The following is a 26,876-nucleotide window of genomic DNA, read 5'->3' on the forward strand; positions in this document are numbered from 1 at the left end:
GAATCGAACTGTGACCTTAGAATATTTAATTGAATGGAGAACCATCATGCCAAGCTGTTCGCATCTGAAGTGTCTGAAATGAAGGGGCTTTAAAGGGATAGTTCACCCAAAAATAAAATTCAAATTCAAATTCTGTCATTAATTCCTCCCCCTTATGACCCTTACCATTCCAAACCCACAATCCGACCAATTTTATTTAGTTGTTCGTTACTATTAGTAGTGACATTGTGCAATCTTGATGTGGGTCTGGCTTGTCAGGCTACATCAAAATCCCAATGTGAGGAAAACCAAGGTCCTTACCAAGGCCCAAATTTGTGTACATGATTTACTGATTTATGACCTATAGGGAGACAAATGACACACACCCCCTGTAACAAAATCTACTGCTCCAAAGTGTCAGTATTTACCCTGAGAGGTTTTAGCAGTCACAAATTCACAATACAGCATCACAATTGCTTGAAATCCAACAGGGCATTTAAAAGGAGCTGGAGTTCAAAACTGATATTTTAATGGATGCAATTTCTCAGAGCAGTCAAGGAAAGCCAAGGTTCTGTCTCAGAGGAGTTCATCCTCAATTCAGCATGACATATCCGCAACAGATCTGCCAGATTTCTTCTCCATTGTGGTGCTTTTGTGTTTAGTGTAACCTTTTATGAAAACCTTCATCAAATACATGACACAAAGAGCCTTGGAGTGCACAGTGAGCTCATGAATACATAACTGAATCAGCTACAGAAAATACTGGACAAGTCATTCAGGGAACCTCTTTAAAGGGATAGTTCATCCAAATATGAAATTTTGATTGTTATCTGCTTACCCCCAGGGCATTTAAGATGTGTGTTTGTTTCTTCAGTAGAACACAAATGAAGATGTTTAACTCCAACTGTTGCTCGTATAAGAGGTGGGTAGTAAAGAATTACATTTACTTCGTTACATTTACTCGAGTACATTTTTTGGGTAACTTGTACTTTTAGAGTATATTTAAAAATGGGTACTTTTACTTTTACTCAAGTACATTTCTTGTGTAAAAAATCACCAAGATGTGTGTGTGTGAGCTATGGGAGGCAGATCACCCGTTCCTTCTAGTTCATGTTTTCACTCCTAGATGTCAGAATAGTTATAAGAATAGTTTCATAATGATATAGCCTACTGTGTACACCAAAACGAACTGAAATCTCAGCATACAAGAATTGCAGCTCCAACCTGAAAAAAACATGTTGCGGTAAGTGTAACAATGTTCATTATATTTTAACACTATAAATGGTAATTTGGTAACTATGGGCACTTTTCCCTTATAGGGCTTGGGCGTCATGACGTCATTACTTGGCGTGGTGGCCATGTTGATGGCATCCTTTACTTCTACTCGGACTACTGCGCACTGTTTATAGACGTACTCCCTCTCAGTCGTGTGTCTTAATTTGATTATTTTGGCGTTATTTCAACTATGGTAAACCGTTGCTGCATTTTGGGGTGTAGCAGCTCAACACATAATCACCATATGGGAAATGTCGAAAATGGATTAACTATCCACCGCTTTCATGCTTGGAGGCGCAACCACGGACAAGAAGTAATAACAGTACGATGTGCAAAAAGCAAGAATTGTCACACAATCAGATGTTTTTCAGTGTTTATTTGCAAGTAGTGCAACCTGAGAACACAGAAATGTGGAATGCTTCAAGGTAAAAGGTTATAAAAAATAAATAAAAAATGCACACAGAAAACGGAGTGCAAGTTGTTGCACTTTATATAACGGAGTGCACTTTATATAACAATAATAAATACACTTAAAAAAAAAAATTCTTTCAATATTATATAAGCAAATAAATAGGTATCTATAAAATAACAACAAAAGACACAGAAAATGGAGGAAGTGCAAATTATAAATATAGTAAACAATAACATTGCAATAACAAATAAAAACGGAGGCAGAGCAATTTCTTATATAATAAAAATAATAATAATAATATATACGTTTCGGTTAGACTTTTTTCGATGGTCCACTTTAAACATTCTACTAACTATGTACGTTTTCAACAGCATGTCAACTAACACTAATTAGAGTATTAGTAGACTGGTAGGTTATGGTTATATGTGTTGGGGTTCGGGTTAGTAGAATAAGTTGAATTGTAGTTGCAAAGTTACTTATAGTCAGTAGAATGTCTGTTGGGGACCAACAAAATAAAGTTTTCGTCGTCGTCGGTGCTCCGCTCTTTCTTTGGAAATTCATGTGGATCCAAAACTTTAATAGTTCCGATTTTGTCTCTATAGCGGTCCCTGCCTTCCCTATTTAACTATCCCGGTAAATTCCACATCCGTTTGGGATTTTAACATGTTTTTTCTTTCTCCCAACTCTGCTTCTCCTCATTCGACTTGCTGTATGTTTACTTTCGCGAGGCCATCAACATGGCCGCAACGTCCCAGAATGCAGCGCGACGCCCAAGCCCTATTGTAATACTATTTCACACACTGTCCGTGTTTCCAACAATAATGAACACTAGAGGCAGAAAAACAGCATTTTTGTATCGCTTTGTTTAACCATAGTCCATGATTTGTAAACGAATACATTTTTGGATGTTCGTCTTTTCTTACCTATTAAGCTTGCTCGAAAGCTCAGCTGATACAGATTTGCAATGTGAAAAACTTGGGAACGAACCCTGTGAAGGACGATGATAAAAGAGCTCTAAGATGAGTTCAAAACACAAGCAAATAGATAGCCTAATTCGACGTCTTGCATTTATACACAAATCATTAAACACACACACGCACACACAAAAACACACACACATATATATAGTCTGAAATTCAGGGTTTTCGCTTCTTATCAATCAGAGTATGCATCTTTCAGAGTATGCAATCAAAGTAACTACACTGTTTTTTGTTGGTTAAACTTAAAGGGGGGGGTGAAATGCTGTTTCATGCATACTGATCTTTTTACACTGTTAAAGACTTGGAATCCCATACTAAACATGGACAAAGTTTCAAAAGTTAAGGTGGATGTTTGATGGGAGTATTTTTTTGTCAAAAATACTACTTCCGGTTAGTCATAAGTTTCGGCAAGTTTTTGAGATCATGCGTCCCCTTTGACGTTAATGGGGGCGGAATTTCCTTGTATGGGCCTTACGGACAATTCTACCGGAAGCGCGTGAGAGAGAGAGAGGGAGAGAGCGAAAGTAACAGGCTACGCCCATCAAAGCGCTGGCTTGTAGGATGCTGCACAGGTGATGTGCACATAACAATGTCACCAAAAAAGTGCGTTTTTGGTTGCCAGACCAAGACAGTCCTGCACAGATTCCCCAAAAACCCCGCGGTAAGGCAACAGTGGATGTAATTTGCTTTTCCGGATCAGCAACTGAGTTGCGCGAATGTTTATATCTGTTCGCTGCATTTCGGTGCCGACTGTTTCATAAACAAGGCCCAGCTCGACGCCGGATTTTCCAATCGCCTAATGCTGAAGGATGGAGCAGTCCCAACGATAAAGGTCCCAATGTTAGAACCGCAGGCGGTGAGTGAGACTGCTTCAAATGTCTGTGTTTTTGCCTATGCTCATCAAGTAGCCCAAACATGATCACGTATAGTTAATTGATCAATGGAGCATGCGATGTGTAGTGCGTGTACATTTGTTTAGCTGGCCACTATATGTGTAACTTTATGTTTGTGTATTGTAAAAGCACTCCAAACAACAATACACAAAGTGGGGGGAAATATGTTGAACTAAATAAGCACGCTTCTTCATTCAAATGCGCTACTATTCCGTGTCTTTCTATGTAAACACTAACTTAGCCTGCCGTGCAAAACCAGTCTGCTTACTGTCTACACAAACCACGCGTAAACAAACACACGTGCACAACTGCACTTCCCACATGTACACCTTCAAAGACAAAAATACGACGATATAATTCAAGTATAAATATGTAAATAACACAAGCCGCTAAGCATATTATATAGTTAGTGTATAACTTGTACCACATAGAGACGTCCTGCTCTAGTCGTTTTTGCTGCTGCTCCTGTTCAACTGCAGCCTCTGGGTCTGATTCCGGATCATAGATGTATGGCTGTATCTGATTAAAAGCCATATTTTTATTTTGAATAAAGTTTTTTTCCCGCTGTTAGGGATGACACAGCTTTACGACGCACTCGACTCAACACAATAGCAGCAGCGCGCACACGTCATTATTTAGCTCCGCTCACACGACACGCCCCCACCCGCTCGGCTTTTTTCGGAAAGACTCGGAACAGCGCATCTTTCTTATATAATTCTAAAAAAAATAAAGACTTTTCGGAGATATGCAGGATGCAATGCTACTCTATAGGTACTCAAGATTGACATGACACTGACTGAAACTGAGTGTTTCACCCCCCCTTTAACTTTATCTTGTTGGTAACCTGGTTGCCTTAAAATTTTGAGTTTATTGAAATAAAAAAATTGAGTTGATACAATAAAGGAAATTCGTTCAATAAATAGAAACCACATAAAAAATATGATAAATCATATCAACCAATATGCTTACAAAATCTTTTAATACTATTTTAATAAAGGTCGAATCTCAAAAAATGATCATTGTATTAACTAAAAAATTTAATTTCAATGAACTCAAAATTTTTAGGCAACCAGGTAACTTTTTTTCAAAATATTTTTTTACAGTGTATAAGTAGTAGTGGGAATTATACACGTTCTCATTCATTTTACTTTTTTTTTTTTTTGTCACTAACAATCTACAATGATTATGTAGGGAGCCAAAGTGAAAAAGCTCTAGCAGAATGGCTATTGTTTCTTACGTCAAATAACTGGTTACACTGGAAGACTAATTTATAGTTTCTACTTTTACATGCCTGACTTTCAGTTATGCAGTCAATAAAAAAAAAAATAGTGTTTGTACAGCACAGAGACTGTGATAACAGTATTGCAACTTTTGATGCAGCTATGAGAAATATTATGAGATTACAGGCGTACTGTGGTTACTTTTATTTTTTATTGCTGAACATTTTAAAAGCAGTCGTCTGACATTCCTTTAAAAGGGAAAAAGCTCGTCCTATTAAATCTCACCGACAACCTGTTATTTTATTTGACACTGTCAGAGCATTGCTTCTAAGCAAAACATCACAAATCAAGCTGGCTGCAGGAAAAATCAATTCTGTAGCACCACCAAATGTTACATTTACATTTAATAATTCAGCAGACACATTTTATCCAAAGCGACTTACACCAAGGGGAGAGCAATAGAAGCAACGAGACAAACAAGGCCAACAACCTGCAAGAGCTGTGAGAATTCTCATTTAATCGAGCACAGTACACAAACTTTTTTTTTGGACAAACAAACAGAAAATGTAACTGGATAGTTAAGTGCTAGTCTTTATTGGGTGCATTTGGAAAATATGTGTCTTAAGATGTTTTTGGAAAATGGCTACCATGAGACTCAGCAGCACAAATTGAGATCAGCAGGTCATTCCACCAGATGGCAACGGTCCAGGAAAATGATCGTGAGAGTGATTTCATGCCCCTTTGGGATGGAACCACGAGGTGCCATTCACTCGCAGAACACAAGCTTCTGGGGGTGTGTAAGTCTGAACAAGAGAGTCTAGGTATATTGGTACAGAGAACCAACGAACCAGTGCCTTGAATTTGATGCGAGTGGCCATTGGCAACCAGTGCAGTCTGATGATGACATGCGCTCTCTTTGGCTTGTTAAAGACCGCTCTCTCAAGGGTTTGATAGTGCATGCTGGAAGGCCAGCTAGAAGAGCATTACAATAGTCCAGTCTGGAGAGAACAAGAGCTTGGACCAGGAGTTGTGCAGCCTGTTCTGATAGGAAGGGTCTGATCTTTCTAATGTTGTATAAAGTAAATCTGCAGGACCGGGTTGTTGCAGTAATGTGGTCAGTGAAGTTTAACTGGTCATCAATCACATCTCCGAGGTTCCTGGCTGTCCTGGATGGAGTTATGGTTGATGAACCGAGCTAAATGGAGAAATTTTGGGTTGGTTGAGACAACAAGTAATGCTGTCTTTGCAAGATTATGTTGAAGGTGATGCTCCTTCATCCAGTCAGAAATGTCTGTCAGGCAGTCAGCGATACGAACACTGACTGAAGGATCATCTGGTTGAAATAAGAAGTAGAGTTGAGTGCCATCAGCATAGCTATGATAGGAGAAGCTGTGTTTCTGAATGACAAAGCCTAATGATGACATGTAGATGGAGAAGAGAAGTGGACAAGCACTGAGCCGTGGGGAACCCCAGTAGCTAGATGATGTGACTTAGACACTTCACCTCTCCATGACATCCCTGTAGGACCTACCTGAGAGGTAAGACCTGAACCACTGGAGAGCAGTTCCTGAGATCCCCGTCTTCTTAAGTGTTGACAGGAGGATCTGGTGGTTAACTGTGTCAAAAGCAGCAGACAGATCTAGCAGAATGAGCACTAAGGATTTGGAAGCTGCTTTTGCCAGTCTCAGTGCCTCAGTTACCGAGAGCAAGGCAGTCTCAGTCGAATGGCCGCTTTTGAAGCCGGATTGGTTGTTGTCCAAGAGGTTGTTCTGTTCAAGAAACATAGAGAGTTGATTGAACACAACTCGCTCCTTTGCAATGAAAGGTAGAAGGGATACCGGTCTGTAGTTTTCTGTCTCTAGATTCAGAGCAATGGGGTTACCCGAGCCTGCTTAAATGCTGTGCAAAAGGTTCCTGTGTGAAGAGAAGTGTTGACAATGTGAGTGAGTGCAGGAGTGATTGAAGAAGAAATAGCCTGAAGGAGGTGAGTGGGTATAGGATCAAGTGGACAGGTAGTAGGGTGATTGGAAAGGATGAGTTTAGAAATATCTGCCTCGGAGAGCGGAGAGAAGGATGGAAGCGTGTTCGTGTTAGTTGTTGAGATGTGCGTGTCAGTTTGTGGTGAGGAGAACTGGTTGCTGATGAGAGATGTTTTGTTTGTGAAAAATGCTGCAAAGTCATCAGCTGTAAGAGTTGATGAAGGAGGGGGAGAAGGAGGACAAAGGAGAGAGGAGAATGTTTTAAAGAGTGTGCGGGAGTCAGAGCAATTGTTGATTTTGTTGTGGTAGTATGTTGTTTTAGCAGTGGAGACATTTGTAGAGAAAGAAGAGAGTCCAGAGCGATGTTCACGGAGAACATCAGACAGCCAAGGTGGGGTGGGCTGGTCTGGATGAAAGGGGCCAAAAGCTGTCTAAGGAGGATGTTAGAGTGGTGCAAAGAGTGTCAGTAGCACTGTTAGCGTCCAATGCTGAGAACTGAGCAGGTGGAGGGAGTGAAGATGAAACCATAGAGGATAGGCGAGAGAGAGAGAGAGAGAGAAGGAGCGTTGAACGTTCCCTGCAGGTTATTTTTGGGTTTTATTTTATAACCTAAAGTTAAGTTTTCCAGAACGTTCCCTGCATTTTATTTTATAACCTACAGAGAACATTCCCAGAACGTTCCCTGCAGATTATTTTGGGTTTATTTTATAATCTAACCTCACTCATTGTCTCAAACATCCCTCCATACATAGCGTTTGTTCAAAGTTAATTTGAGTCTTAGGCCTATACCTACTCCAAAGCTGTTGAATGGTATTCTGCCCATAAATAAGGGTACGGGACCATTGAATGCTTGAATCTGATTGGCTGATGAACGTTGTGTGCAATAATTTTCTGGGAAACACACAGCAAACGTTGTTCCAGTCAGCTCTCTTGACCATAACTCACCTTGTTAACAGTAATAACGGAAATTACAGGACTAAAAAAAAAAAACGAAATAAAGCAACTTAAAGGCTACATATGACATTTTTTCACTAGCTATCTAATAACAGCATTGTTCAGAGACGCACACAGGTAAGATAACACATTACGTAATTCACACAAAGCTCTTGCTCTCTATAAAAAATAAAAAAATAAAAATCTCTCTCTCTCTCTCTGTGTGTGTGTGTCTGTGTAATAACTGCAGTAGAATGCTATCATTGCAATGCAGAAAGGAGGGCATTGTATAAGTCACTATTAGAAGAAAAAAAATGGCGATTTACAGTGGAGAGTACTACTGCAATTACTGCATTTGTCTCTTTGATTAATTCTGATGTTACTGAAGTATGTCCTTTTTGTTTGCGGTTAAAAGGAGCTTAAAACCTTTATTTGATATTTTGGAGAAGTTTTTTGCCTCCTTTAATGTGTTTTTCAATTAAAGTGTTTATTTGTGGGTCTAAATATGAGAAAAATATCGTCATAAGTCCCAATTGTTAAATTTCTTTTTGGGCCAAGTAAAATTGGCGATTTATACCACAAGAAAAGGAAAAAAAATGGTATGCTCCCTTGTGAAAAATAAATAATTAAATGGCACTTTCTGGAGAGTTTTGTGCAAAGAAATTGAGAAATGAGTCTTCCATGATATGTGAAAAACTGCAAGGTTAAGAGCATATACTTTGCAAGTTTGCATTGTTGTAGTAGCCTATCAACAGCTAGCCTATTAGGACATCTAGCATTTACATTACTGTTAATCAGTCATCACTTTGTATTACCATATGTTATAGTGACCCGAGGGTGAGTTGGACAGCCCATATAGCATCACCCGGTACTCGTAGTGACCTGAGGGAGTGATGAAGGCTGCCTTCCACTCGTCTCCTTTGCGGATGTGAATGAGGTTGTAGGCACTTCGTAAATCAAGCTTGGAGAAGATGACAGCCCCACGCAGCTGTTCCAAAGCTGTCGGGACCAGAGGAAGGGGATAGCTGAACTTGACAGTTTGTGAGTTGAGATGGCGGTAATCAAAACACGGCCTCCATCCTTCTTGGCCAAGAAGAAGAAGCTTGAAGCGGCAGGGGATGTAGATGGACGGATGAACCCTTGCTGGAGTGCTTTGTGCACGTACTCCTCCATGGCCTTCTGCTCCGGGATGGACAGAGGATAGACGTGGTCCTTTGCCAGAGTGGCCCCAGGCAGGAGGTCAATGGCGCAGTCCCATGGCCGATGAGGTGGAAGTTTGGTGGCCAACCGCTTACTGAAGACATCCTGGAACACCCAGTAAGCTGGAGAGATGGTCACACTGATCTGGGTTTCGGGACTCTCTACCGAAGTGGATTGTAAAGGAAGTGATGGTTGCACTGACGAAGATTATGTTTTTTTGCAGAGAGGACGATGAATACAACGATCAAAACAGTTCTCACCCCGTCGCAGGATATCTCCGGTGGACCAGTGGATATGCGGTTGGTGTAGAAATAACCAAGGGCGTCCCTTGATGGTGTCCGCGGTTGACTCCTCCAGCACCATGAACGTGATGGTCTCCTCATGCAGGTGTCCAACGTGTAATGTAAGTGTGGGGGAGAAATAGCGGACACGACCTCGGCCCAGCGGTTTTTACCTGAATGGTGGTGATGCGAAGGTCGACTGGGCAACATTGACGTTGAGAATTCAGGCTTTCAAGAGTTTGCTGACTGATGAAGTTCCCAGTTGAACCTGAGAGCTTGTGCTGAAACAGGGAAGTGGGAATTAGCAACAGAAACTGTGGTCTTGGTAAGATTGGCAGTAAGAGGTGGCAACTGGATGGTACTCACTGCTGGCCGAGAGGGTCACACCGTGCAGGTCATGATGCCATGTCCATCTCCCCCACAATGCAAACAGAGGTGTTGCGCAATTCTGCGTTGACGTTTGCTTGTGGACAGATGGTGCGTGCTGATCTGCATGGGTTCAGGTGCTGGAGGTGCGACAGATGGTGGGACGGGCGGAGGATCTACTGCGGGTGAGTGAATACCACAGGCAGACAGTCGATGTGAAACACGGATGGTCTTCTGGATGAGGCTTCCAACCTCATGGTGAGAGAGCATTGAAGCATGAACCCGCTGCAGTCCTCCGCCACGCTGCTGTATGTCGCTGGTCGGGCCATGGGACTCGCACAGGCTGCTGAAGAAGTGGTGAGTGACATAAATGCCGGTGAAGGTGAGCTAGCTGCTGGGGTGACGGTGGAAGTGTCTCAGTGAGGAGCGTACTGCGTGAACCAGAGTGGTGAAGTGGTCTGCGGTGCAGTCCCCGCCTGTGTCTGGAGAGCTCTGCATGAGGTCTGGTCTGCTGTCAGACACAGACAAGGACACAGAAGGTTATTGCTCAGTGATATTTATTAAACAGAGGTAATGGACACAGGATGAACTTTAAAGGTGAATCTTGACACAAATAGTGGGTAGACAATAACAAAAGACTTTCCTGGGTGAAGACAGATGACGAAGACGGTGATCCAGAGGATGACCATGGGGAGAACGAAGATGAACATGAGGATGATGAAGAAGATGGGCCAGTAGATACAGGTAACAGGAGTGTTGATCGGTGCAAGACCAGACAAAGACTGTGGGGATGAGGAGTGCTTTATGTGGGCCACTGGTGATGGTTCACAGGTGCTCAGTATTCAGGTGATTGGGAACGAGTGGGCGTGGCTGTGTCCGAAGGTGGTGGCTTTGAGGTTGTGACACCTACTCTTTCTGATGCCCATATAAACCCGATGGTCATGACCAAAATGTTTTATTTAGTATTGTCCAGAGTAAGATATTTTACAAAGATGATGTAGTCCACAAGGCAAAAAAATGTAGGCCTATAAAAATAACCCTTTTCAAAAGTTTATGAACCATTGATTCTCAATACTGTGAGTGGTTCCATGATCCACTGCTGTGTTTTTGTATTGTGATGGTTGTTCTTAACCTGTAAAGCCTTTGTTCATTTTCGGAACACAAATTAAGATATTTTTGTTGTAATCCGATGACTCAGAAAGGCCTCCATTGGCTACAATGGCATTTTATAACCTCTTGAGAGAGGAAATGACATTAGCCACGTTTACATGCAGACTTTTTTCATTCCGATTAAAATAATTCGGATTTAAAGATTTAGTGGACTGTTTACATTATACGTTATCTAAACCGATCTGGTGTTTACATGTGCTGACTTTCAGTCGCAATCATTTTGTAACATGCAGTTTGTTACAACATGCAACATGCGCATTACGGCTGCGACAAGGTTTTATTCCGTCCTCCACGCGGTGCTAACTCACACCGGGAGCATATCAGAAGCGGAGCGACTGGATGCGTGAGACCACGTGATTTGCCTGTCCAACGTCCATTTCTTGTCTCCTACCAAGGATATACTGCCAATATACATGTAATACGTTTGGGAGTCTGCATAGGGTGTTTACTTTGAAATTGACAGGGATTTTTGACTTTTATTTTGTATTTCTGGTGCGGCTTGAACACGTGTCCGTCAAAAATAGACTTGGGACCTATATTTAGCGAAGCGGCGCGGAGAGCCGCTTCTGGGAAGCTTTTGAAACGCGCCGCGTCGCAGCCGGTGTAAACACAAGCATTGACTAGAATGTGCGCGATCAGTTCCTGTAGCCGTGTCGCAGCTGTAATGCGCCGCACACGTGTTCAGTGTAAATGAGGGGTAAGATCCTGCGACATGGTGCTGAGCTTCAGTCCGGTGTGCGAACCGCTTCCTTTAGAAATGTCGACGCTTTCCTCTCCTGCAGCTGGAATGCGTTCACGATGCAATATCAACTCTCAACGACCACCAGGACTTATACGGTTTTATAAGAGGTGTTTATTTGTTGTAAAGTGTAATAATCATCTCAGAAAAATGATTTCTTCTGTCAGGCGCAGTTGAAGTAAAAAGTGCTTGGGACAAACGCTGTCAAGATGAGAGGGTCTAGCCAGGCTATGTCTGTGTCATTATTCCAACATTATCTTCATAACTTATATATAACTTAATAAAAAGTTTAACGTTACCCCTCAGAAAAATTAACTTTCCTCTCTTGTCAGCATTATAGCCTGTGTGTGAGCGCGGCGCGTGGTCAGTGGTGAAGGCACGTGCTGTGTATCATGTCATATAAAGACGCACACTCAAAAGTAATCGGGTCAGGTCGTTTACATGGTGATTTTTTTCATTTGATCGGTTCATGGAAAGGTTTATCCCACCTCTCTCAAACCATTTACAATTTCATTCGGTTTGAGCATTTTTATTCCGATTGAGTTGTTTATATGGAGCATTTTCATTCGTATTTGACTTTTAAACTGATTACAGTGCTCCATGTAAACGCACCTAATGTGGCCAATGGAGGCTTTTCTGTGTCATCGAATTACAAAATATGTCAAACCTCAAATATGAAAAATTACAAATATATCAAATATGTTACAAATCCAAGGGTTAGTAATTTATGAAAGCATTTTCCTTTTTGGATGAACTAACAAGAGCAGGGGGTTTAAAGCTTTTGAATAGGATGAAGCTGGCCCAATTTTTCGTATTATGTCTAAATATCATTAATTTGGTCCTGCCCTTTGGAAGCAACAGAAGATAATTTCGTGTTTCCTGGAAGACAAATTAAGTACAATTTACCTTGACCTTCAAATCCCCCGGCTCTTAATGTGTTGTTTCCTTCTGGAGCAGTGAATGTTTGAACCTTCTATTTAAAGGTCCCGTTCTTCGCGATTCCATCTTTCAAACTTTAGTTAGTGTGTAATGTTGCTGTTAGAGCATAAATAATACCTGGAAAATTCTAAAGCTCAAAGTTCAATGCCAAGCGAGATATTTTATTTAACAGAAGTTCCCTTTCAAAGCCTACAGCGAACGGCCGGTTTGGACTACACCTCTGCACTTCCTGCTGTGATGGCATCACTAGAACCATTTGTTGACTAACCCTCCGCCCAAAAGTACACGCAAAATGGGTGGCGTGGTCTTGTTGCTCTCCCACGTGGAGAAGAGCACGCATTCAGCGCTTGCATCTCCCAATTATGGTAAGAGGTGGGACCTTTCCGGGCACTAAGCTGCTGTCCAATCACAACACGGGAATCAACACGTCCAATCAGAACTCGTTACGTGTTTCTGAAGGAGGGACTTCAGAGAACAAGGAAATCATCAGGCCGTTTTTAGGACAGAGAAAACAGCGCTGTACAGATAAGTAAATTGTGTGAAAAATACTGTGTTTTTTTACACGCGAAACATGAACTCATGTTAAATTGCACACTGTAAACATTATCAAAGCTTCAAAAACACGCGAAGAACGGGACCTTTAAATTGTGTGTCCCTCAATTGTCCTCATCTCATTACCATACAGTCACTGCTTAAAAGGGTTCAAATGTGCAAAACTGAAATATTTTCGGGACCTGGAGGATTTTTCTGAAGAGCGTTGAGCAGTTTAACTGCTCAGGACAAACAAGGAACTCATGAACAACCATCAAAAAACAAGTAAAAATCATCCAACTTTTCTATTATGCAGGTAATGACACATATTAACCTCTGTGCCACTGTCCTTGTACAAGAACATTATATTTTAGTGAATTTCTAAAATTCAATTAAAAATGAGATTCATTGGCCTGCCGGGCTTTGCGAGCCCTGGCCCATACATGTTACTAGCTATAAAACGTTTTACTCACATAAGTGTGTTGCACCATTCCTGACAAATTCAAATCCAGCATCGACCGGAGATTTGTTTACAAACGATCCCTCAGTGAACTGAAGTGAACATGTCTTCTCCACGTGAGCTGGAACTTTAACTTTAAAATTAAAGTTAACATTAAAAATAAAGTTCAACCACTCATTCCTAATATTAGCATCCGAAGGAAGCTTATGCAGCAACTGTGTTCTTCCACCACCAGGAATATTTCTTGGGTGAAATAATGAACACAGCAGTCGTTCTGATGTTCCTAAAACCGAACATTTGATTCAGCTGCTCCTGAATAAAGATCTGTAACTTACCAGCTCTTCGTGTTTATGCTGCCCCTCCACAAGAAGTTGAAACACTTCACGATGAACTGCAGCTAAAGTTTACAGGGAAACGTTAAATTACGGCATGCTTTCTATGTGTGATGTTCTCAATATAATTCATAATCTCACATCTATAATGAACAACACGTTATGGTTATTGTGTTATTACAAACTGTGTACGCTGGTTTTAAAGTTAACGTGGATGTGGTACGTTAACACTAAGCTTAATTATGATGTTTATAACGGTGTCTGTTACTGTCTAAAAATAAATCGTGTTGTTTTTTCAATGCATTGATAATGTTACACATCAGTGACAAACTGACATTAACAGAAAAAAATATTTTATTGGCATTAGGTGTAACCTCAATCTGTCAAAGAACTAACTTATACATCAGTAAACACATAGCATTTGCGCTAACATTACCCTGCCAGTACATAAAGATAGATCAAAGTGACATTACGTTAACCAACCATTCAGAAACGTCCTGTTTAGCCTAAAATGTTGAATTTCGTTGGAGCTGTCGTCTTGTCCCGGTCTGACTCCGGTTCAAATTGATAGAGTTGATCTTTTTTACGGTCTATGATCTGTCCTCAGAGACTCAGGTAGCAGTTCTTTAGCCTCTGTTGTCACGGGCAACACTCCTCACGGGTCATTCTTCATTTAAAGCTGTATGCAGTGAAATGGCTTAGTGAAAACAGAGCTGTGAGAAACTGTGAGAACAGTTTTTTTTTACAATACTAATGAGATTTTTTTTATGTCAAGGTGACCAAAAATTCTAGAAAATGAATTAAAGAATACTTTTCTGATGTTCTGCAATTTATTGAAAAGGCAAAGGCTTTTAGGAGTGATAGAGATTTACTAACCAGGAAGTGTATCGGCTAAAGAAAATTCTGGCTAAACTTAAAGGGTTACTTCAGCGATTAGCATATGGCTTTGTATCAGCAGAAACCCTGGAGTATATTCAAATGATTGTGCTTTCCCCCCTCATATCCCCCTGAGACAAGAGATTTATGCATTTTATTCATGGAAAAATTCCTCCTATGATGCAAATTGACGATATTTGCATCATAGAAGGAATGTTTGGCCAGAGGCTAAAGACTACAGCCAGCAGAGGGAGCCATTTCCGCATGTTTTGAACCCGCGAATGAGGGATGGAGATTACACTCAGAGCTCAGCGCAGCTGCAGACACTCGTTTAAACGGAGCTATGGTGAGCAATGTAAGTCTTTTAACTTCTCAAATTCATTTCTATGAAAGTTAAGCTTGCAAAGGCATGAACTGAAACGCGCCAGACTGAACTCGCGTTGTGAATGTATGCCGCGAGTGTAGTTGCGATTACCTCAGCTCTCATCACGAGAGCTCATCAGCTCATTTATCTCACTCCTGCAGAGTGAGATAAATACATACATTTTCTGTCTTTTCTCAGTCTAGAAGGCACCAAATTCAAAAATAATTTCACATTTCTACTACATTGATGACCCAGTTTAAATACAGATTCATCTTCCCAGCTCTGAAGTACCCCTTTAATGCCCAACCAAGACTCAGTGCTAGTACTGAGAGTACATAAATATCTTCTCCTTTTTTTTCTTTTTTTTTGGGGGGGTTGTGCTCATTTTGTTTCTTTCCTTTCTTATTTATGGGGGACATTTTTGTGGCTTCTCTGAATGTGAATGGAGCTAGAGACATTGGGAAGAGATTTAAATTATACAAGATAATTAAATAAAAGAAAATTGATGTACTACTTGCTCAAGAAACGCACAGTGAACTATTAAATGGTGCTGACTGGGCTAAAGAATTTGATTGGTTTTGAGCCATTTGACTTCAGTCAGTGGTGGGGTTACCTATTCTCAAAGAATTTGATTCCTCTTTCGTATCAGGTAGAGGAGATTACAAAAGGCAGGCTTTTGTAGGTTTTTGCCCAGTTTGAGAATCGTTCTTTTATTTTCTATTTGTGTGTATGTTGCAGTTAATGCTTTGGAAAGAATGTTTTTTATAGATACTCTGGGTAAAGTATTATGTAATTGTAATCTTGAGGATTTTTTCATTGGGGGGGGGGGGTTCAATTGCACTGAAATCATCCTTAATAGAAATCATGTTGAACCACACATGCCCTCACAAAATGACTTATTGAATTATTAAAAACTTATGAGATTGTTGATGTTTGGAGAAATTTTCACGGCATTCAAAGGCAATATACTTGGGCCCATGCTTGTGATAATTTGTTCTCACTGGAAAGGTTGGATAGATTTTATTGTTTTAAACACCTGTTTAATCTTTTTAGAAGTTAATCTTTTTACAATTTGTCCAGTGGGTCTGTCTGATCATTGCCTGTTACAGTGTGTTGTATCTTGTAGTCCCATCAAGCCACAAAGTGCTAATGGGCACTTTAATAGTAACCTGATATGTGACAAACATTTTAAAGATATTTTTAAAGAGTTTTGGAATAATTTTTGAGCTACAAAAACTTCTTTTCAGTGTTTGCAGCAGTGGTGGGATATTGCAAAAGTACAAATCAAACAGGTTACAAGAGACATAAACAATTGAGAAAGAATTAGTAGAGTTTCAGTCGCTTGCTGAAAGTACAGGTAATTTGGCTCATGTTGATAACGTAAATAAGAAGAAAAATGTTTTATCTAAATTATTAGACACAGTTACACAAGGAGCCCTGGTCAGGTCACGCTTTCAGAGCATAGAATTGATGGATGCACCATCAAAAATTTTCTTTAAAGGGGGGTGAAATGCTGTGTCATGCATACTGAGCTTTTTACACTGTTAAAGACTTGGATTCCCATCCTAAACATAGACAAAGTTTCAAACACTAATGTTGGACATTTGATGGAGTAATTCAGGGTGCGCGCGCGTGTGTGACTAGAGCGACAGAGGAAATGCACGCCCATAAACACTCTCTCAGGTGCATATCCAGTCGTCATTATAGTCCGTGCCGCGCTCCACTTTATTCCTATGGGTGACGTCAAGCGACTTCAACGCTTCAGCACAGCATTCCGGGAAGGCAGCGCTGCATTTGAACCGATTTGAACGCAGAAATGACGGGAACCTTCACAACATCGCTTCAGTCGAGTCGCAAATTGGATCTCCACCGTTCACTACTGTCAGGACTTTACCAAATCATACCAAAGAAGTGTGTTTTTGACGGAGCCGTCCCAGCGATAAAGGTTCGGTCCTGCTTTGGAAGCAGCCGGTGAGTAAAACTGCTTCAAATGTCTCTGCTGTTGGCTATCGTCACGTGAGTAAACATCACTAAGCAACACAATCGCGTGCTTCGTCATTCAAATGCGCTAACGGACTCTATTGTTGTTCTATGTATAACGTTACACTAGTCTGACGTGCAAAACCGTTTTGCTTGCTACTGCTAAGGTTTAGTCGCATACAATAGTCCATAAACCGAATCATGTCCTCATAAACTGCAAATAAACACACAAATGTTGACAGGCCACTAAATACAGTACATACCACAGAGACGGACGTCCTGATGTCGCTGTTTCTCCTGTTCAATTTATTTCAGCCTCCGAATGATTCTGGATCATATCTATTAGCTGAGAACGATAGCCATGGGATTCTCCACACTTGAGGACGTCACCGCTTTGTGCTCTCGTCATTCTTTAGCTCCGCCCACACGATACGCCTCCAGGTGCTTGTTTTTTTCCAGAAAGACTCTGTACAGCCCATATTTCTTTTATAAATATAATAAAACTAAATACTTTTTGGAGATATGAAGGATGCAATGCTACTCTATAGGTACTCAAGATTGACATGAGATTGACTGAAACTGAGTGTTTCACCCCCCCCCCCCCCCCTTTAATTTGGAAAAAAAAATGGCCAAAGAAGATTTATACATACCTTAAGATCTGAGGGTGGGTCTTTGTTGTCACAGACCCCTCTGACATTCGAAAAAGAGCAGTTCACTTTTATGAAGATTTGTACAGAAGTGAACTTTTGCATGAGCAAACTGCTGGTAATGTCTTTTTTGAGAACCTACCTCAGTTATCTGAAGAGGCTAATGCGGAGCTCAGCAAAGCTTTAACTCTGGAGGAGTTAGAAAATGCTCTTCAAGGCATGGAATGTGGAAAAGCACCTGGAGTTGACGGTTTGTCAGTTGACTTTTATAAGTCTTTCTGGCCAGAGGTGGGCCCGAATCTGTTAGAGGTGCTGAAGGAAAGTCTGGCCAATGGGCGGCTACCCACAAGTTGCCGTAGAGCGATTCTCACCTTGTTGCCGAAAAAGGGAGACCTGAACGACATTAAAAACTGGAGACCAGTCAGTTTGTTGTGCAATGACTATGAATTGCTTTCCAAAGCTCTGGCCAATAGATTAAGAGAAGTTTTGAAGCAGGTGATTCATCCTGACCAGACCTATTGTGTACCTGGTAGACAAATATTTGATAATATATCTTTTATTAGGAATGGTTTGGATCTTTGTAAAACTCTTAACTTGGATGTTGGTTGTTTATCGCTTGACCTAGAAAAAGCTTTTGATCGTGTCGAGCATAATTATTTATGGGATGTTTTAGGTGCGTTTGGGTTTAGTTCTACTTTTATCTCAATGATTAAGGTTCTGTACAGTAATGTTGAGAGTATTTTGAAGGTCAATGGCGAAGTATGTGCTCCTTTTAAGGTTTTTAGAGGTGTTAGGCAAGGGTGTGCTCTTTCAGGCATGCTTTATGATTTAGCAATTGAGCCTTTTTTAAATAAATTAAGAATGAATTTGTATGGATTGCATATTCCAAATTGTCCAAATCTGTTCAAATTATCAGCATATGCTGACGATGTTGTTATTTTAATCAGTTGTCACAATGATGTTGATTTCTTGTTAAAATTGTTACAAAATTTCAGAGTGTTCTCTTCTACTGAAGTAAATTGGTCCAAAAGTGAAGCTTTTTTGGTGGGGAGATGGTTAAATGGAGAAGTAAATCTTTCAGATGGTTTATCTTGGACTAGGGAGGGGTTCAAGTATCTTGGAGTGTTTTAGGTAATGAAGGGGTTGTACAAAAAAACTTTGAAGGAGCTGTTGAAAAAATAGATGTCATATAGGGGCCGTATATTGATTATCAATAACTCCTGCATCAAGCATCCTCGCTCTGGCATTGGTTAATGTGTGTTGATCCTCTACCAAGTTTCCTATTCAAAGTTCAGTCAATTTCGATTATGTTGACAAATTACATTGGGTTCCAAAAGCTGTTTTATATCTGCCCAAGGAAGAGGGTGATCATGGTATTTTGTAGAGCAGAACTGCAGCTTTTCAGCTTCATTTTGTACAGAGACTTTTGACTGGACCAGTGGACTTGAACTGGAGATCAATAGCTTTTATGGTTTTTCAGTCTTTTGGAGGCTTAGACATGGACAAATCTCTATTTTGGTTGAATCCTAAAAAGATGGATTTATCCAAGCTTCCAGTTTTTTATCGTAATGTTTTTTTAGGTTTGGATTTGTTCATTTTACATTTATATTTACATTTATGCATTTGGCAGACGCTTTTATCCAAAGCGACTTACATTGAATTCAAGGTACACATTTTACATTTTTTTCTCAGTTCTTGCTTTCCCTGGGAATCGAACCCATGACCTTGGCGTTGCTAGCGCCATGCTCTATCATTTGAGTTACAGTGAAAGTTGTTCACTGTGCTAAGACCCTACAACATAAGTTCCTTACACTGGTTGTTAAATGAACCTTTAGTCTGTGGTTCACGCATGGACTTATCTCTTAAGGGCCCCTTCCACGCACTCAATGGGATTCTTCTCTCGTCTAGAATAACAACTCTTGGGCATCTATTACAGTCAGCTGGAAAGGGCTTCAAGAATGTTGATTCAGTTGCTGGACATTTGGGCCTTCACTCAAAACGTACAGTCACTAAACTTACAGCAGAGGAACTAAAGATGCTGGAGAAATATCATGAGGGGCTAATTGTTCCAAACTGTGAAGATCCTTTTCCTGTTTTGTCATTATCACCAAATAAAGATGTGACACTAATTGGTCAAGAGCCAGCTTCTGGAATTAAGTTGCATAAATTGGTGTGAAATCCTTGAACAAAATATTTTCAATAATAGAGTGGATACTCCCTGGCGGGATATTTTACTTTATCTCAGTTTTAAATCCGGATGTTAGTTTTTTTAAACCCTTTCTGTCTGTACAGAGAAACTGTGTTTCATACATTTATGCAGTGTTCTAGACTTGAGACCCTGTTCCCTGTTTTACAAACTTTATTTTTTGTGTTTTGGTCAGACCTTTTCTATTAAGATTTTTAATAGAAAAATCTGTGGGTTTAAATATGCTCAGAGAAAACGGTTTAAATGTCAACTCTTGAATTTTTTATTGGGTCAAGCTAAAATGGCTGTCTATGGTACTAGGAAAAACAAAACTGAGCGGAACATGAGTTAAAATTTATTGGCATTTTTTTTCAATTCGGCAAAAGCTAGAATCCTTATTGATTTTCGCTATTTTAAAGCCATGGACGATCTTTCTTTTGACTTGATTTGGTGTAATGGTGGGGCTTTGTGTGAGGTTGTTGAAAATAACATTGCACCTATCCTGCATTAATATTGTGGTTTTTTTTTTTTTTTTTGTCTAGATAACGTGTTAATAATTGTTATAAAGTTTTTTGAAAATCAAAAATATCTCTCTCTCTCTCTCTCTCTCTCATTGGGGGCCTTCTCTTTGGCTCTTTCTCTCTCTTTCCCTTTCTATCCCTCAGGCAACAGGAATATATTTTTATAATCTCATACTATTTTGTAACTCATCTATTTCATAACTATTTAAAGTGCAACCATAACCAGATTTAAATTCATTAAGATCATTAAATTCTTTCAGTCACAAATTATTTGCTAATTAGTTTTGATTTGGCATTGACTTTAAAGTGTTACCTATTACAATATAGTCACAGTAAAGCAACGCTCTCCCATATATTTTGCTATTGTAACTGTGCTTATTTCCGTTGTTGGTATAAGCTGCAGTGGGTGGTAAAGACGAGAAATGTACAGTTTTCTACAATCTTGCTGATTTTAGACATTTTAGTCATTCAGCAACCCTGCAGCCTGAACCACTGTAGGCGATCCACCCTTACACTCATGTAAACATCTTTTATGTGAAATATATTATTCTGGACAGTATATAAAAATAATATGTTTTTATTTTATTTTTTATGAGCCCTCTCGGTTTGTTAAAATTAGTCACATTTTCAGCAAGGGGTTCACATACTTTTTTTTTTTTTTTTGCTACTTTAACTGCTTTCTATTTAAATATATATTGAAATATAATTTATTCATGTGACAACAGAGCTGGATTTTCAGCATTATTCTTCCAGTCTTGAGTGTCACATGATCCTTCAGAAATCATTGCTGATTTGCTGCTCAAAAAAACACTTTTTTTGATACAAATGATACTGTGTGATTGCATAGCTTTTGTAAAAGAAAATAAATCAATCTCTGGTGATGCAGACACCAAACTCAATGTTTGTTACAAAACAACACACCATTAACATTTAAACGGCATTTGAGCATCATGCACATGTATGGTTTTTGTTTCCAGGGGGCTTTACTTAAAATACAATACTTACTAGAGCTGTTGACCAAGTGTTAAAGGTCAACCCTACAAATGTGATGCACATCACCTTTGCTTGTCTATAGCGTCTTTGAAGTGGTCTTTAGCATGCACACACTGAATATGTAAAAAAGGTTAGGTGCAGGTTCCTCAAAGAACATTTAAAAGCTGTCGAATATCAGACCTGATTTGACCTTAAAAATTCATGAGTTATTGTCCATGGAGCCCTAAAAGAATAAGCAGACTGCTCACAGTCACTGAATGGACATGAATACTGAGCAGAAAATCTGTTAGTTATTCATACATTCATACGAATCAAATCTAAGTAACTAAAAGTCTTTTGAGAAAATAGATGCACGTGTCAATGACAGAAACAAATATGCAGCATGCAAAGTTCTTAAAAAAATCAACAAGATTTATAAATATTTCATATTGAATTTTTAAAATGCTACCATCAAAGCATTCAAGATGCTGATATTTTGTATTTGTTAAGCAGTCAGATTCATATGAACAGCAATATGATTATAGGTTCATAACAAATTTTTAATTATTTCATTAATTAGGGAAACACTTGGTAACATGGTGATTTGACTGTGCCCTTGTTATATGTTGCATGTACTTATTGTGGTAATAACGATTATGCATAATTACATTAAAACCAAAATGCATGTTTAAGCTGTTTTAACTGAAAGCAACTTTAAAATCTTAAAATATGTCAGTGCCATTGTTTTGTCTCAAGAGTCACACCAGTGGTTTTTTTCCATGTAAGCTAAATCCTGGCTTAATCCTAACCCTGTCTGTGAAACCAGGCTGTAGTTGATGAAGAAATGTCTAATTACTGAAAGAGTAATTACCATATCAAAAGTGTTTCCCTTTATTTTACAGTGTTAGATACACGTACTTACCATAGTAATTACAGTAAATTATGCATAATCACATGCAACTAACCTCAACAAAACCCTAATACTTTGGATTTGGTACACTGTAAAAAAAAAAGAAAGAAAAAAAATTGGTTGGTTAGTTTTTGTTGGTTTAACTTAAAAAAGTATTACTTATTGGTTGCCTTAAAATTTTGAGTTTATTGAAATAAAAAATTTGAGTTGATACAATGAAGGAAATGTGTTTAATAAATAGAAACTCAAAATATTATTGTATCTGAACCACATAAAAAATTTCATAAATCATGTTTCACCGAGTCATCAGAAATAAAACACACACAATTACCGAATATGCTTAAAAAATCTTTTAATACTATTTTAATAAAGGTTGTCGGATCTCAAAAAAATGTTCAGTGTATTAACTCAAAATTTTAATTTCAATGAACTCAAATTCAAACTCTAATTTTTTTTCGTAATAATTATTTACAGTGTATAATATAATAACACTGTAATGACGACACCTTAAAATAAATTGTAACCCTTTATTTTAAGGTGTCTGTTACTACATGTACTTACTATAGGATACGGGTTTGGTAGAGGGTTAGTTGCATGTAATTATGGAGTATTTACTGTTTTTACTGGAAAGTACATGTAACATATGTAACAAGTACACTGTAAAATAATGTGTTACCAAATAGTGTTTTAATGTGATTTGAATATAGTACATGAATCATATGAACTACTGTTATTTGTTATATTGTTTGTAGTATTCTATATTTTTATTTGTTATTCATTTTTTGTTGTTACCCCCCCCCCCCCCCCCTTGTTGCACTTTGAGATTCTTCGGAATGAAAAGTGCATTATAAATAAAATCTATTATTATTATTTATTATTATTATTTTAAATTTCCCTAAATGGTTGGTTCTAGGACTAGAGCTGCATGAAGATTGTTCACAGTCCTTCTTTTGTTGTACTGATATAAGTTTTAGAACAAAATTTTCAATGAGTAAATAATGACCCAATTTTAATTTCTGCGTGAACTATTCCTTAAGTAAGTATTAAGGTCAGTCTAAATTCCCAAAGTAACCTCAACGGTCAAAATGTATATTCAAAAGTTTAGGGTCAATAAGATTTCCTTTTAAGAATGAAATACTTTTATTCAGCAATGGTGCCTTACATTTTTTAAAAGTAAAGGCAATCTATCCATCTATAGTTTTTAAAACTTCTATTCACCAAAAAATCATGAAAAAATGTGCACACACATACATGCACAAAATGTATCATTAAAAATGTTTTTTTGAAAACCAAATCATCATATTTCTAAAGGATTATATGATGCATTATATTACACTGAAGATGGAGTAATGATGCTGAAAAATGTGTTAAAATTGCCATTTTAAATCATAACATCTCATAATATTACATATATATATATATATATATATATATATATATATATATATATATATATATATATATATATATATGCATGCATGCCTTTGTTTGCAGACTGAAATTACTTAGAAAAGTAGATAGCCTGACATTTAGTGGTAGACAGCATCAATTCAGTCAATTGTTAATGCAGTCAGTGGTTATGTGTCTTTATTGTCTGACACCATTCTGATGAGAATTAATTTGTGCATTAATTTACAGAACTGTAAAATGAACCCAAACTACAACAAGCAATTCAATTATGGAGATAAATATGTGAAATCATATAAAAAATAAAAATACCAACTTGATCCTTTGATTACCAGACTAAAAGTCTGCAGAAGGTTCGTTACTGACAGTGACAAAATGGCACTCGCTCAAAATTTGCTGAAATATTGAAAATTGAAGATGAAAATTACACCTCACACCCTGATATTATCCACAACATGATAAACTGCCACGAACAGCTCTGATCATCAATTACATTCATCAATAACAGATATCTCACCGGGGCTGCAAGAAAAGACACAATTTAATGAATTCACTTTCACAGCGAGTCTCTTCAAATCTAACGGTGATAATTCCGCCTGTCATTTCCAACCCAAAAAGTGTCAACGCAATTTACAGTATATCGTACATTTAAAAATGGAAAGCCAGATTACATACTTCACTATTTATATTTTGGATTGCATGCACCTTTTAGTAGACCAAAATCAGTTTAGTCATCCCACATAAACTTACACTTAAAGACAAATTTCCAGCTCAAAGTGTCAAGTTAGCCCTCAAAAGGCTTTCACTTGACCGCGTTCTTTAAACCAGCACTGGAGCTTTTCAGAAAACTAATGAAATTAGCTTCAACTCAGTCTAGTAGCAGCAGGACTGTACTTTTGTAACAGGAACAGCAGCACGGACAAAAATTAAGATAACATCCTCACTTGAGAATTATCAAAAAATGTATTTAAAGTTAACAGTTCACCCAAAAATATAACAATTCTCTTTAATCACCTGCTTTACTTACAATTATTCCTTTAATCACATACATGCATTCTAGTTAGGTACAAACATAAAATACATCATTCACGAGTCCAAAGGTGAATAAAATCTCTTTGTGCATTTTTCAAATCAGTAACAATACGAATATATATCTGCAAGAGGATCTAGAATAATTATTTGTTTTTCTTCTGCTTGATTTTCCCTTTTTTTTTTTTTTTTTTTTACAAACAACCCCACCCCAGCACATTCCAAGCCCTTGCTAATTATGTCCTAAAGAAAAAAATAAATAAAATACATTCTTGTACAGACAGGAGTGTTGTTTCAGTAAGGTCACATTGTTGCACAGGAAAAAAATATATATATGGAAGCTCAGTACATCATTTTATTTCTTCCTCGTTATCTTTTTCCCTACATATTATTTTGTTCAGTCACTACTTTCTTGCATCTCTTAATCGACAAGCCACAGCCGTGATGAGGGCGGCACCTTTTCCGCTGCCATCTTCTGATTGGACGAGAGTGACCTCACATTTGGGCGCCAGGTCTCTTAAGGTCTCCCGCATGATGGTGGCGAAGCTGATGAGACAAAAGAGGACACAACAGGACTTTATAGCATTAGCAAAATCAGTTCTTTTGTGCAGTTACTGGGATGTTTTTGGTTTTCTTAGAGCAAGTACATTAAAAATCTGCACTTTTTCCACAATTCAATTTCTCAGTGTTTTTAAAGCATTATGTATATACTATTATAGAGAATTAATATGTTGAATTGGCTATTAGATATACATTTTTGGGTTTTAGTATATTATAGTGTTTATTCATATGCTGAATAAGCTATTAGTTTTACATTTTCAATTTTCATTTTAGTTTTAAAAATTCTGTTTTGGGATTTTGTTATCCTTTTATAAATATTCATATTTAGCTTTGATTATTATTTCATATTATATTAACTCCATCGAATGGCTTGACAAGTTGAAGCAGGGAAAGCACCAATTAACTTTTCCATTTTTAACAGCTAATCTAACCTTTAATCCTTTCTTTTTTCCCAGACTAAAAGCAAACGTAAATAAAGTTGAAACTGACAAGTCAGGACATATGCTTGACAAATCAAAACTCATCACAGACTCACTTTATTACAAAGCCTAAACAGTATGAAAGCGTCTCTTCTATAAAAAAAGATACTTTTTTTGCTTTTTCTTATTAAAAGTGCTCTTTTAATTTTCTTATGAAAACTTTTACTACCATATTCAGTACTGTTTTCTCAGCATCCAACAACGACTTGTCATTTTTGATTTATAAAATACCTATTTTCTAAAGTAACTTAAAGAGGTAGGTAAGCAGGAGGCTTTTTAAAACATTATTTTAAAGCACAGTATGTTCCTCCAGGGAGGTTTTAGGCTGTTTCTTTTACTCCTTTGATTGAAAACTTGACTTTATGCAGACATTTACACTTCCATCAAATTGTTAATTAAACTCCTGACATCACTGCAAGATAGCAAATGATTTAAAGGGATAGTGCTATCTAAATTAAATCTTTTCCTGCACCTTTTGAGGCCAGGGGATTGAGGTTTACTCGTACAGCTCTTACTAGCTGGCCTCAGTTACACTCACCCCCTAAACCTCACTCGTATCCGGATCACGGCACCAATGCAACAAGTCGTACTCGACCCGCTCCAAGCTGGATTCGAACTGGAGACTCTAGTGTCAGTCACTAGTATACCTCTGAAGTGGAAGTGAGGTTTACTCATACAGCTCTTACTAGCTGGCCTCGGTTACAGATGGAAGCTCAAAACCTCACAAATACTGTACAGTCTAGGAACGTCTGTTATTTATGGCTAAGCTTTGACACCTCTGCTACATTAACAAGCATCAATTTTAGATTGTCATTTCAGGCTATTGTGGTATAATTAAATGTTTCTTGCCTGACATGAGCCACAGGTGCTGGTCATATAATTAGAATATCATCAAAAAGTTGATTTATTTCACTAATTCTATTAAAAACGTGAAACTTGTATATTACATTCATTTATTACACACACTGGTATATTTCAAATGTTTATGTCTTTTAATTTTGATGATTATAAGACCAATACAAATAAAAAAAGATTGGAAATCTTGGCCAACTAAAAAGTATGTGCATGTACATATCGCATCTTCCTTTTCACAATACCCCATATATTTTCTATGGGGTTAAGGTCAGGCGAGTTTGCTGGCCAATTAAGAACACGGATATCATGGTCCTTAAATCAGGTACTGGTTGCTTAGGTACTAGTTGCTGTGTGCAGGTGCCAAGTCCTGTTGGAAAATGAAATCTGCATCGCCAAAAGTT

General features: G+C 38.3%; 1 protein-coding gene across 2 annotated transcripts in view; it reads right to left on the reverse strand.

Annotated features, from left to right (window-relative positions):
- Positions 1 to 24,074: 24,074 nt before the first annotated feature.
- The window catches only part of hk2 (hexokinase 2), a 95,203-nt gene continuing 92,401 nt past the window's right edge, over positions 24,075 to 26,876 (reverse strand). For both annotated transcript variants that reach the window (XM_067439452.1, XM_067439453.1), the window contains one exon: positions 24,075 to 25,126. In XM_067439452.1, the coding sequence (XP_067295553.1) occupies positions 24,985 to 25,126 (142 nt within the window). In that variant the 3' untranslated portion in view covers positions 24,075 to 24,984. The remainder of the gene's footprint in view (positions 25,127 to 26,876) is intronic.

The sequence above is a fragment of the Pseudorasbora parva genome, chromosome 3, assembly GCF_024679245.1.
Source record: "Pseudorasbora parva isolate DD20220531a chromosome 3, ASM2467924v1, whole genome shotgun sequence".
NCBI classification, from domain to species: Eukaryota; Metazoa; Chordata; class Actinopteri; order Cypriniformes; family Gobionidae; genus Pseudorasbora; species Pseudorasbora parva.